Genomic DNA, 13,691 nt, shown 5'->3' with positions numbered 1-13,691 from the left:
GTTCTTGCAGGAGCCCCTGGCAGTGTCCCGAAGGGCTGTCCGCGTGGTTTTCTACCTGCGTTCTTCCAGCTGCGCTCTCAGTTCTAACCTGGGCCTCTCCAAGGCCACAGACAGCTCAGAGCTTTGCTGCCTCCACATGGCGAAGGGGTAGGGGGGTCCATTCTAGGCGGCAGAAGGCTGTGGACCTCGCTGTCTGCCGGCAGTTGTGCCACAGGCATCGGGAGCCTGCTAGGTTTATCTTTGTTGGTCTTCCTCACAGATCTTTGATGTGGGTGAGAATCTGACGGTCCCCGACGAGTTCACGGTGGAGGAGAGGCAGACGGGGATGTGGTGGAGACACCTGGTGGCTGGCGGTGGGGCGGGGGCCGTATCGAGAACCTGCACGGCCCCCCTGGACAGACTCAAGGTGCTCATGCAGGTACGCAGGAAAACAGGCCCCACGCCACCTGGTTTCCACCTTGGGTTTCTTTGGTGGGTTGGTTTCCCCTCCCTTATCTGGGGCCCTGCTTTGGGCCTATACTTTTCTAACCCAGTAAATCAGATTGGAATTATTTCTCAGACAAGGGGTGACATTAGATCTTGGCCTAGGTGGCCTTTTGCACATTAGATCCTGGCCTAGGTGGCCTGATCTAATTTTATCTGAGGCCCTTAAGCCAGGAGTCACATTACAGGGCCATCCTGGGGGGCAGATGACCCCAGTGAGAACTGGGGTGTGGCAGGAGCCTGTTTCCTTAGGCGCATCTCCCGTAGGCCACCACGTGGTGGGTAGTGTGAGCAGATCCTCACCTGGCCTGGACACCATTCCCTTGGCTGGGCACCCAGCTCCACGTCCACAGGGCAGGTTCAGCTCATGCTGATCCCAAGTCAGGAGCAAGGTTGTGAAATCGAGCTGCCAGAGGACACACCAGTGTCTTTTGAACAGTGGCCAGTCACCCCCTTGTCCCCTGACCTGCGTTCTGGCACTTTTTGTGCCAGGAACCCTGCTCGGAAAAGGTGTCATCCTTTCCTTACCCCCTCAGCGCCTCCTGGGCCTGCCTTGGTTTGAGGTCTATGGATGGAAGAATGAGAACTCCCTTCTGGTGCTGAATCAGGGAGGCCAGTGGTTCGGGGAGACGAGCTCTGGGCCTGGGACCCGACCCGGGGTCCCACCGTCCCAGCTGGGTGACCTCAGGCGAGTCATTTCACCCCCAGGACTTCTATTCCTCTGGAAACTAAGGGGTTCGAACAAATTGCCTCATCAGTTTGTTTTTCTTAGCCGAATCCTCAGGCATGCTGTAGAGATTAAAAGCTGTCCTTGGGTGAAATGACAAAACGCCAGGGATGTGCTTTAAATTAATGGGGGTGGGGGAGGGGAGCAGGGGGAGGGGTCATCAGTTGGCTGGTTTGATGATGGTTGAAGCTCATTATGGGTTCATGGAAGCTCATTATGTAACCCTCTATACTTTTATATATGTTTGAAAATTTTCCATAATAAAAAGCTCAATTTTTTTTTTTTTTAATTTATTTTTTGGCTGCGTTGGGTCTTCGCTGCTACACGCGGGCTTTCTCTAGTTGCAGTGAGCAGGGGCTACTCTTCGTTGTGGTGCGCGGGCTTCTCATTGCGGTGGCTTCTCTTGTTGCGGAGCCCGTGTTCTAGGCGCGCGGGCTTCAGTAGTTGTAGCACGCAGGCTCAGTAGTTGTGGCTCACGGGCTTAGTTGCTCCGCGGCATGTGGGATCTTCCCGGACCAGGGCTGGAACCCATGTCCCCTGCCTTGGCAGGCAGATTCTTAACCACTGTGCCACCAGGGAAGTCCAAAAAGCTCAACTTTTTTAAAAGTAGTCCTCGTGGAGGTGTTTAGCATGGGGTTGGCACCAGCAGGTGCACAGCAGAATCTAGTGGGACCTAGAGCAGCCACATTAGACTCTCAGGGTACCGAGCTGGCCTCAGAGTACCACGAGGGCGGAGCCTGCCTGCCGACCTCGATCTTGGCTCTTTGTCAGGCAACAGTGGCCCTGTGGCTGCTGAGCTCCTGACCGCTTGTCCTTCCCCCCCAGGTCCACGCCTCCCGCAGCAACAACATGTGCATCGTGGGTGGCTTCACCCAGATGATTCGAGAAGGAGGGGCCAAATCACTCTGGCGCGGCAATGGCATCAACGTCCTCAAAATTGCCCCCGAGTCGGCCATCAAGTTCATGGCCTATGAACAGGTGAGGACCCAGCTCCCCAAGGAGAGTCACCCATCAGCAGCTGCTTCCTGAGCTTCCTCTGGAATGAGGTCCTTGCCCTGTTGATTCCCTGGAACCTGGAACCAGTCCTTGTACCTGAGGGACAGCAGGGCCAGGTCGGGGGTGGGAAGGCCTGAGCCTGACCCCAGCTCTGCCACCAACCAGTTCCACTGGGGGCCAGTTCCTTCCATTTCTGGGCAGCATCAAAAGTGCCAGGGACAGCAGGTCTTGGCTAAAGCTGACAGGCTCCGGGAGGAAGGGCGGGGCAGGAGCAGGTATGCTGGTCTCTGGAGGGTATCAGTCTGTTTGCTCCCTGTTCCAGATCAAGCGTCTCATTGGGAGTGACCAGGAGACTCTGAGGATTCACGAGAGGCTTGTGGCAGGGTCCTTGGCAGGGGCCATTGCCCAGAGCAGCATCTACCCGATGGAGGTGAGGGCCACGTTGGTCCTGGGGCGGGCAGTGCGCGTGGAGGTGAGGGTGCGGAGTGGGCTGGGCTCACACTTCTGTCACTTCCGTTGGGCTCTGCAGGTCCTGAAGACCCGGATGGCCCTGCGCAAAACAGGCCAGTACTCAGGCATGCTGGACTGCGCCAGGAAGATCCTGGCCAGAGAGGGCATGGCCGCCTTCTACAAAGGCTATATTCCCAACATGCTGGGGATCATCCCCTACGCTGGGATAGACCTGGCCGTCTACGAGGTGAGGCCCTAGAGGACTCAGGCCCCTTGAGCAGCAGGAGAGATTCAGAAACCCCCTCCTGGCCATGTGTCACCCCTCCGCCCCGCTTTGTCTCCTTCCAGACTCATCTGTTCATTGCAGGGGTGTCCTGTCACACTGCCTGCCCCTGGCAGCCCCCAGGTTCTGTACCCCCAGGGGCTTGGCAGGCAGATATACCGAGCACGATGCCCTGGGGGCTCCCTGGGCCCCCAGCAGACTCTGGAGCACAGGAGTCCGGCTCTCGGGGGAGGGAAGGGAGGGGCTGCCCCTGCGGCATCCCTGCTCCCCATCCTATCCAGAAATCCCCAGTGACAGCAGAAACAAAGGTCAGGCAGGCCGGGAGCCCAGCCAGCCCCAGGCCGGCCCAGGCCAAGTGAATCAGGTTACAGTGGCCTCGCGGATCCCATGTGATGGGGCAACGCCTCCTGTGTGGATCCGATAACTGTCCCCTCAGCGCCCCCAGTCTCTCACTGCCTCACAAGCCCTTCCTTCCTGGGGCCTGCAGGCCCTTTGGCTCATCCCCGCCCCCCTCTGCCCTTTCAGACACTCAAGAATGCCTGGCTGCAGCGCTATGCAGTGAACAGCGCAGACCCCGGCGTGTTTGTGCTCCTGGCCTGTGGCACCATGTCCAGCACCTGTGGCCAGCTGGCCAGCTACCCACTGGCCCTGGTCAGGACCCGGATGCAGGCCCAAGGTAAGGCTGGTCTTAGGCCAGTCAGTCCCCAGGGGCCCATCTCCCCGGGCAGGTTGGGATGTAGGGAGGAGCCGGCGAAAGGCCCCTGACGGGCGACCTCGCTCCCTGCAGCCTCCATTGAGGGCGCCCCAGAGGTGACCATGAGCAGCCTCTTCAAACAGATCCTGCGGACCGAGGGGGCCTTCGGCCTGTACCGGGGGCTGGCCCCCAACTTCATGAAGGTGATTCCGGCTGTGAGCATCAGCTACGTGGTGTACGAGAACCTAAAGATCACCCTGGGCGTGCAGTCGCGGTGACGGGAGGGAGGCCATCCCGCCCGCGGACTCGCTGATCCTGGGCCTGCAGCCCCGGGATGTGTAGCCATCTCATTCTGTGAATGTGCCAACACTAAGCTGACTTAAGCCAAGCTGTGAAAACCCTGGGATGCACCTGCAGGGGTGGGGGCAGAGCCAGCAGGCCCGCTGGGTCTGTCCTGCTGACCCTGGCTGACCCTCGTGTCCATTCCAGGGGAGACCTGTGGGTGTTCCTCAGGGTCCAAGGCTCAGCAGGACACAGGCTCGCGTGCGTGGGGACAGGACATTTCCCGTGCTGCCTGCCGAATAGCTGGGCTGGGAGGCTGGCTTAGTTCTTCCATCGCGTCCTCGCAGCCAGACCATTGGCGCGGGGGGCCTTCGGGCCTGCTGAGCGTCCTCCCCGGGCCCACCTTGCTTCCTTCCTTGCTGCTGTTTTAAATGGTAGGAGGAGGGCCCGCAGCTCACTCCCCCCGCCACGCTGCTCCTCTCCGCCCAGTCCATGGGGAAGGGTGGTTCTACCTGACCTAAGCCCGACTTCCCAACCGGCAGCGCAGCCACTGGCAGGGAAGAGGGAGGAGTCTGGCTTCTGAGCTGCCCCGCAGACGGGCACCTGGATGCCCGTGTGCATGACGAGGGCAAGGCTGCCTGGCGTCCTGGCGCGTGGCTTCGTGGGTCCTGGGACCCAGAGGGCCTCTGTTCCCTGCTGCTCGGGGGCTCATGGGGCTCTGAGCGGGCCCCAGCCTCCGGCAGGATGGACACCAGCTCAGAACTAACTCCCTCTCCCCTCCCGCTGGCATGAGGGCAGTGGGCGTTGTGTTGAAGCAGGAAGGGCAGTTTCTGCCCTGAGTCTGCACGCCCTGGTGAGAGGAGGAAAAGGTGTTCAAGGCCTTAATTATGTATTGTTGCAAAAAGGGTTTTTGTTCAGAAAGACAAGCTGGACAAATGTACAAGTTCTGCTCTTCCAGGGGGAAGACAAAGAGAGCCAATGGCTTGGCTGACCGCGTTAAAGTCTGTTTCTGACGCCCCGGGGATTCGTGTCCAATCCCAACTGGGGCAAAGTGGGACCAGCCTCACATTCCACCGATGCAACGTATCACACTGCTTGGAGCCTATTTATTTTGTATTTATTTGAACAGAGTTATGTCCTACTATTTTTATAGATGTGTTTAATTAATAGCCTGTCATTTTCAATTTCCTTTTTTATTCATATTTATGTTCCTGGTTGACTGCACCTTCCCAACACCTGTGAGGTGGGGTGGGAGGGGGAAGGAGGGGGCCGTGGGAGTGACCCTTGTCGCTGCTGCACCATGTCTGTCCAAAGAAATTCCTTCCGGAACTGGTGACAGAAGAAAGGCAAGAAGGCAGAAGGGCCCTGATCACGGAGAGACGGTCCTTTGGCAGGTCAGGGCGGGGCCAGCACCCAGGAAGCCTTAGGATCTGAGGGTTTGATCAGGGGCCAGGAAGAGGGGAAAATCTCAACCCTGTTCAAGATGGAAGTCCCAATCATTTCTTGGACTGGGAGGGATTTCTTTATTCACCCTTTTTGAAAGACAAGGCAGTGAGGTGCCTATCACTGTGAGTTTGGGGTGGGGGCCAGAGGAGACGGCGGCCGGCTCCCCACCCATACCTGTGAAGCGGGCTCCCTCTGTCCTGGGCCCCCCGCTACCCCTGCTCAGTAATGCTGGTCAGCGTGCAACTGCACAGCCACACTTCCATTCACCAGAACGGCCTGATGAGGACAATTTAAATAGGATGCAAAGATCAATGCAAGATTTATTGTTATATATAAATAGAGTTATAACTGGAATTGGTGACAAAGCAAATTAAGAAAGAATTGGAAGTTGTCATTTAAAACAGCCTTCTAATAAAGTTTCAGAGCTGATGATGGAGCCATGGTTTTCCTGACTTGGGCTTGCGTGGCATGGGGCTGTTTACATGTTAGAATACAAATCCCTTTTTCTCGTGAGAGAACATGAGAAAGCTACCCCTCAGAGTAGCTACCCGCTTTGGGCTTCTGGAGGCACCCCCTCTTTAGAATGGATGTTCATTGGATTTGGGGTGCTCTGACAGGTCTCCAGTGCCCCAGGAGATAGTGAGTCTGGTCCTTCCTCAGCCCTCACCTGGTTCAGCCCGTGTTGAGCAGAGCTGATCCCTGTCTCCTGCTTGAAGCACCTCCAGACACCACTGTGCCTCTCTTCAGTTCACTGGCTGCTCCTCCCCAGCCTCAGATTTGGTTCCTGCCCATCCTTCTGACTTAGAGGTGCTGGAGGGGCCCCCTGGACATTCTTCATTCGCTTTCTGGGAAAAGGGAATGTGTCTGCAGTTGTACCTCTAGCACCTAAGGCAGTGCCCAGTGCACAGAGTGCTCAATGAAATGTTCATTAAGTAACCAACTCGACACCCCAGTCCCCATCCCCCCACTGACAGCCCTTGGTAACACTAGCTGGTGGGGGACTGTATGAAGCAGCCTGGGGAACGTGCCAGGGGGCCCTGGCATTCAGAGGCTGTAGGGAGACACCGAAGTGTGCCCTTGCGTGAAACGCATATACCACTTGTGCTGGGTTGAACAGTGTCTCCCCCAAATTCTTGTCCACTGGGAAGCTCAGATGTTGCTCGATTTGGAAGTAGGGTTTTTGCAGATGTAATCAAGTCAAGATGGGGTCATCCTGGGTGAGGCTGGGCCCAAGTCCAATGACTGGTGTCTATAAAAGAGGGAAATCTGGACAGGCAAGAGAGCACCACGCAGGGAGAAGGCCACGTGAGGACAGAGGCAGAGGTTGGAGTGATGCATCGACATGTCAAAAAATGCCAAGGATTGGGACTTCCCTGGTGGTCCAGTGGTTAAGACTCCATGCTTCCACTGCAGTGGGTGCGGGTTCGAGCCCTGGTCGGGGAACTAAGATCCCGCAAGCCTCGGGTGCGGCCAAAAAAAAAAAGGATTGCAGGCAGCCACCTGAAGCGAGGGGAGAGGCAGGAACCATTTCTCCCTCAGACCCTCCAGAAGGAACCAACCCTGCTGGCACCTGGATTTCTGGCTTGTGGCCTCCTGAACCGTGAGACAATTCATTTCTATTGTTTTCGGCTATCCAAGCTCATGGTGATTTGTTACGGCAGCCGTAGGAAACTAATATTGCCACTTGCGTCAGCCTGTTACCAGGGTAACGGGCATAAACCATTTCCCAACCATTGGTTGCGTCTTGTCAAGTTGGTCGTCCCCCACGCCGCCCCCGTCCTGGCTTCTCCTTGGGACGGTGGCCGGGTCCCAGGTTCCCAGGTCCTCAGTTCCTTCCAGCTGGGAGTGGGGCTTCTCCAGCACAGAAGTTAATTTTGGGAGGTGCTCTGAGGTCGGTGACACTTGATGTGTCACCAAGCCAACCTCCCTCCTTTGTTCCTTCATCCCTCCTTCCAGTCTTTAATTGAATGTCACTTTCTTACAGAGGCTGTCGCTGGCCATCCTATTTCCAATGGCAGTCCTGTTCCACCCCGTTTGTTTTTCTCCCTTGCACTTCTCCCCGCTAACTAGAGGGTGGGTGTACTTGCTGGCTTTCTCACTGCTGTTCCCAGTAGGTGCCCGGCACCCACTACATGCTTAATGAATAGTTACTAATCAGATAAGACCCATCCAAATGTTCTATGGTGTGGGAAGCAGAATTATACCCCCTCCCAAAGACAGCCACGTCCTAATCCCCACCACCTGTGAATTAGGTGGCATGGCAAAGGCTAATTAAGGTCACAGATGGAATTAAGGTTGCGAATCAGCTGACCTTAAAATAGGGAGAGTAGCCTGGATTATCCAGGGGGCCAATGTAGTCACAAGATCCTTCCATGTGGGAGACAGAGGCAGGGAGAGAGGCGGGGAGACAGGCGAGGACTCAGCCCGAGGTCGCTGGCTTTGAAGATGGAGGAAGGAGCCCCGAGTCAAGGAATGCTGCGGCCTCTAGAAACTGGAAAAGGCAAAGACCAAGTCCTGGAGAGCCTGCGGAAGGAATGCTCCCCTGCTGACAACCCTGATTTTAGCCCAGCGAGACGCATTTCAGACCTCCGTCCCAACCTCCAGATGAGCCTGGGAGGGCTGCTGGAAAGTTGAAATGACAGGAAACGGAAATGGCGGGTCCTTAATAGAGAGTTTTACCTCGCACCTCCCCTGCCGCATCCTGGATTCCAAACTCACAGAGTGATTTCCCCTAAATGCTTTTCATTCCAGTCCCCCCTCCCTCCTTCCCCGGGTGAGGAGGCCTGGGATCCCCGGCACGGGATGGGGGTGGGGGCAGCTCTCACCGTGGGATCTGGCCCATCCTCTTCGTGCTTCCTTTCTGAAGCCAGACCTCATCTCTTAGTCATGGGAGCGCCATCGCTGAGTGCCAGCTGGGACTCTGCACACACAGGGCACAAGTGCTGCTGCCGCCATGTCCCCATTTTACAGAGGCAGAAACTGAGACTCCAGGAGGGGAAGGGACTTGCCCAGGGCCTCACCGTGAGCAGGTGACACGGCCTCGAAGGCAGGTCAGAGGACCCCCACTCGTGCTGCATGCTTGGGGGTGAAGATGCCATGGGCTCTGCTGGGGCCCCTGCCCCCAGAGCAGGCCCGGCAGCCTGGAAGCACGCCATGACCCACCTGCAGGGACCTTCACTGAGGGGCAGGTGCTCCTTGCCTCACCTCAGGTAGGTGACACCTGGCGTCTGGCCGCTCTCCTGGCCAGGCCACAGAGAACCAGGGAAAAGTGGGGCAGGCCTGTGCTTCAATCCTGGCACCTGGCAGCGTGATCTTGGGCAAATCTCATGCCTCTCTGAGCCTCAGTTTCCTCACAAGCAAGATGGGCACAATATTTACCTTACAGCTCAGAGCTGGGACTCCTCCGGTTCATACAAAGGGCAAATGTTGGGAATTCCCTGGCGGTCCAGTGGTTAGGACTTCTCACTCTCAATGCTGAGGGCCCGGGTTCGATCCCTGTTCAGGGAACTAAGATCCCACAAGCCACAGCGTCCCCCCACCCCCGAGAAAAGGGCACATGTTGAGCCAGGATTCAAACCAGTTTTGCTGACTGAAGCCCTGTTCTCAACCTCAGCTCTGGCCGGGCTGCCCCCAGTCCCCATGTCGCTGGTCTGGGCGGGTTGGAATGTAGGGGAAGGGTGAGAAGAGGAACAGCCTGCCTGCCGGGCCCCTCTGCCCAGGCGTGGACCTTGGTCCCTGCCCTCCAGGGTCAAGAAGCAGGAGCAGACCAGCGAGTCCCAGTTATAGTGGCTGGAGAGGCTGGACGGCGCTGGGTGGGAAGGCCAGCGGGAGGGGAGTGATGCAGGAGTGCAGGAAGGAAACAAGAAGGCCAGAGGCCCACCCCAGCCCACAGGGGCCAGGCAAGCCTAGGCCTCTCCTGCTGTCAGCGTCCCATAACACAGAGGCTGGCGGGGGAGTGGCACAAAGGAATAGTCTCTTCGGGCCATTTGCTATCGCCGCTCAGCACGGTCCCTGTGGCCGAGGACCAAACATTATCTCCCCATGGCAGTTGTGAAAGTTCCATGAGCTGGCTCCACCCACGCCTGCCAGGGTGGGGGCTCCCTGCTGCACCAAACAGCCCAACCCCTGCCCCTCATTTTAGGGAGGAGGAAACTGACACAGGGCAAGGGACTTGCCCCGGGTCACCTGGCTCCCTGTAGCCGCTTCTCTTCCCTGACTACACTGGTCTGTACCATTTGTATTAGTGTCCTATGGCTGCTGCTACAAATCATCACAAACGTGGCATCTTAAAACAACACATGGACTTCCCTGGTGGCGCAGTGGTTAAGAATCCGTCCCCTAATGCAGGGGACATGGGTTCGAGCCCTGGTCCGGGAGGATCCCACATGCCGCGGAGCAACTAAGTCCGTGTGCCACAGCTACTGAGCCTGCACTCTAGAGCCCACGTGCTGCAACTACTGAAGCCCACGTGCCACAACTACTGAAACCCATGTGCCTAGAGCCCATGCTCTGCAACGAGAGAAGCCACCGCAATGAGAGAAGCCACCGCAATGAGAAGCCCGCGCACCACAACAAAGAGTAGCCCCCCGTCGCTGCAACCAGAGAAAGCCCGTGCGTAGCAACGAAGACCCAACACAGCCATAAATAAATAAGTAAGTAAGTAAGTAAATAAATAAATAAATAAAACACAAAAGCACGACTTCCCTGAGTCCTTTACTGAGCCTGCGCGTTTGGAGCCTGTGCTCCGCAACAAGAGAGGCCGCGACAGTGAGACGCCCGCGCATTGCGATGAAGAGTGGCCCCCGATTGCCACAACTAGAGAAAGCCCTTGCGCAGAAACAAAGACCCAACACAGCCATAAATAAATAAGTAAATAAATAAATAAAATATAAATAAAAAATACTGTACATAAAATGTTTATAATATAAAATATTTTGTGTGTATATATACATATATATATACACACACATATACACACTATATGCAGACTACATAAAAAATAACTAGAAGGCTATTCTCCAAAAAAAAAAAAATTTTTTTTTTGGCTGCACCGCCGCGCAGCTTGTGGGATCTTAGTTCCCCGACCAGGGATCGAACCTGTGCCCCCTCCATTGAGAGCGTGGAGTCTTAACCACTGGACTGCCAGGGAAGTCCCAAAACTTTTTAAATTTTTGATATTTAAATTTTTAAATCTCAGTGATGGGTCTGTGAATAATTGGTATCATCTTTTTGCTTATCCGCAAGCTCTATTTACGCACAATGAACAATTACTTGCATAATCAAAATGAAAATTTTAAATTTAATAATCTAACAAAAAAAGTGAACCAGAATCCGAATCCTTAAAGCTCCTGCTGCGGGTTGCTCTCCCGAGGGAGCCCTCCCTGACTCCCAGGGAGGAGGGATCTCGCCATTCTCACGACTCTCTTCCCTTCTTACTTCCTGGAGCACTTGGCCGTGAACTCCAGGAGCCCAGCAGGAAACAGCAGGGAGTGTGTTCTGGGAAGAGACAGCAGACCCCACCAGCTGCAGAAAAACACCCCTCACACATCAACAATGCACATCGACTTTGTGCAACCTTTCCATCCCTGATTTCAACAACCCCATGAAGGGTAACTGACCTCCGAGAGTTTGCCCATGGATGGGCAAGGATGGGGCTTGCCCAAGGTCACAGCAAACAATTGCAGAGTTCCCACCTCAGGCCTTCTGCTGCTACCAATGCCCACAGGCACAAGCCATGACCTAAGCATTACCAAGATGCGGCAAGGGTTCCTAGCTTGCGGGCTTTTCCCCTGAAAGGTGTGACTTTTCCTACCTACCCATCTTCAGCACTTTGCATGCTAAACCCATTTTACAGATGAGCAAATAGAGTCCCTGGAAAATGAAGATGGCCCAAAGGTGCGATCCCAGAATTGGCCACAAGGTGGCAGCACCAGGTCTTGTTGCCGTCCCCTACAGGGCTTTTGCATCCTCTACCGCCCTCTGCTGGTTATCGGAAAAGGTAACTGAGGCAAGGTTGTCACCTCTGGGGGAAATACTCCATGACAGAAGCAGGACTCAGTGCCCCGTGGTGGCCTTGCGTTGACTGGCCATTCTCCAGCCCGTCACAGGGAATGGGTCTAGTTAGCACAGTCCTTTTCATCAAGGTGACTTTTCATCAAGGTGACCATTTAGTGGAGGTGGGTGAAGAGGGTGTGGGCAGGCTCCTCTCTGCCTGCCACAGCCCCAGGGATAAAGCCCCAGTCAGGAGTCAGGCCCCTATCCCCGGCATGGCTCTGCCATCAACCATATCCTCCTCTGAGAAATGCAAAGACAGAAGAAAACATCTCTGTGAAAACAAGGAGAGAGGGGTGGTGATGAGTAGCTGGGGTCTGGCCTGCCCCTGGTGCCTCCTTAGCCGGACCAGGCCTCAAGAGGAAGCCGAGGCTGGGAGACACGATCACTGGATTTAGCAGCAGCACAAAGGGCAGGGAGCACAGGGTGGGGCTGTGGGATGTGAGACCCTCCCCGGGCCACGGGGCCATGGACTGAAGGTGGACGCCTCATCCCAAGCAGGTCACATCAAATGCTCCCTTTGGGGAATTTGGGATTGAGAAAGAGAAAGGCGAGTCGGCCTCCTTGAGCAGCTGGAAAAGCACCAAGTAACCCCGGGGGGTGACAAGGAAAAGGCTGTCTGTGAAGAGCAGGCAAAGTGGGGAGGGGGGCAGGGATGCAGCCCCGAGGCGCTCTTGGCCTAGTTCCTGCCCTGCTGAGGGAGACTCTGGAGTCCACAGGCCATCACAGGTCCCTGGAGCAAAGGCGCCTTGGGACTTAAAGGCTGATCAATGAAGGGGGAACTGCATCCTGGACACAGTGGTGACTCGGGAGACCTCAACACCTGTTGGCCCCATGGAGGCAGCTTCCACGGCTCCTCATCCCACAGACTGGTGTGGCCTCAGGCCTCAGCTTCTCTCCTTCCTCCCAGAGGAAGGAGCACTCTGCAGCCATGAAGACCCAGCCAGTGTGACACGGTGACAAGGACAGATGCTCGCCATGGGAACAAAAACAAGCAGGTGGCAGACAGCCCTGCAGAAGCCGAGGCCACTGCTCCCAAAATGACACTGTCTGCCTCCAGAGTGCTTGTTGCTTCTACCTTATTTGAATGTTTGCTAATACAAAAACCATGAATTTTTTTTTTTTTTTTTTTTTGGCCACGCCGTGCAACTTGTGAGATCTTAGTTCCCCGACCAGGAATCGAACCTGTGCCCCCTGCATTAGGAGCACGGAGTCTTAACCACTGGACTGCCAGGGAAGTCCCCAAAGACCATGAATTGTTTTTATGTTTTAAAAAAATTAACAGGGCTTCCCTGGTGGCACAGTGGTTAAGAATCCACCTGCCAATGCAGGGGACACGGGTTTGAGCCCTGGTCCGGGAAGATCCCACATGCCGTGGAACAACTAAGCCCGTACGCCACAACTACTGAGCCTGTGCTCTAGAGCCCACGAGCCACAGCTATTGAGCCCGCGTGCCACAACTGTTGAACCCCGCGGGCCTAGAGTCCATGCTCTGCAACAAGAGAAGCCACCGCAATGAGAAGCCTGCGCATCACAACGAAGAGTGGTCCCCGCTCGCCGCAACTAGAGAAAAGCTCGCGCACAGCAACGAAGACCCAACGCAGCCAAAAATAAAGATAAAATAATTTTTTTAAAAAAATTAACAAAGAAAAAATTTAAACTCTCCTGAGAGGCTCTGAGAGGGTTGCCCAGTCACTGTACAATAGGGAGGGCCCGGGAGGTAGAATTCAGCTCACTGGCTGCCTGTTGGGCCTCTGCAGGGCCACCTCGGCCGACCAGTGTGCCCCTCATCTGCTGAAACTAGGGGAACAGGGGCCCCACAGCCCTGCCTCGTTCCCAGAGCTGCTTCTCTCTATATACACCTGTCCCAGCGTCCCCCACCACCACCACCGTGAAGTGCCAGGCCTGGGATTTGAAGCCCTGGGTAGCTGTGTGCTGCCAGAGGGGCCCCTGGAAGGCACTGTGTCCTCTGGACCCTCATCTCCTGGTCTCCAGAGCAGGACTGGAAGAACCCTGGCCCCTGCTGCGCCAGACACCCTGCTGCACAGTTGACCTGTAACCTGTCATCAAGCCCTCACAACTTCCCCTTGAGGTGGGGACCACCATTGTGCCCATCTGACAGATGAGGAGACTCGGGCCGAGAGGGGTGCCCCTGCCCCACAGTCAGTGGGGAGAACTGGACCTGCACCCTGGGCCATCTCTGCACCTCCCTGCTGCACATCCCATGGCCGTGTCCCAGGGGTTATGGGACACAAAGCCCACTGAGCCTTTCACCCAGG

General features: G+C 55.9%; 1 protein-coding gene across 6 annotated transcripts in view; it reads left to right on the top strand.

The window, feature by feature from the left end:
• Nucleotides 1-3,911, top strand: part of SLC25A25 (solute carrier family 25 member 25) — a gene marked incomplete at both ends in the record, with an annotated part of 30,444 nt that extends 26,533 nt beyond the window's left edge. For all 6 annotated transcript variants that reach the window (XM_079706574.1, XM_079706573.1, XM_079706572.1 and 3 more), the window contains 6 exons: nucleotides 260-418; nucleotides 2,036-2,188; nucleotides 2,529-2,636; nucleotides 2,736-2,903; nucleotides 3,465-3,615; nucleotides 3,727-3,911. In XM_079706574.1, coding sequence (XP_079562700.1) covers nucleotides 260-418; nucleotides 2,036-2,188; nucleotides 2,529-2,636; nucleotides 2,736-2,903; nucleotides 3,465-3,615; nucleotides 3,727-3,911 — 924 coding nt within the window. The remainder of the gene's footprint in view (nucleotides 1-259; nucleotides 419-2,035; nucleotides 2,189-2,528; nucleotides 2,637-2,735; nucleotides 2,904-3,464; nucleotides 3,616-3,726) is intronic.
• Nucleotides 3,912-13,691: the final 9,780 nt, after the last annotated feature.

The sequence above is a fragment of the Hyperoodon ampullatus genome (assembly GCF_949752795.1).
Source record: "Hyperoodon ampullatus genome assembly, chromosome: 6".
Classification (NCBI taxonomy): Eukaryota; Metazoa; Chordata; class Mammalia; order Artiodactyla; family Ziphiidae; genus Hyperoodon; species Hyperoodon ampullatus.
This window is presented reverse-complemented; position numbering and strand designations above follow the sequence as displayed.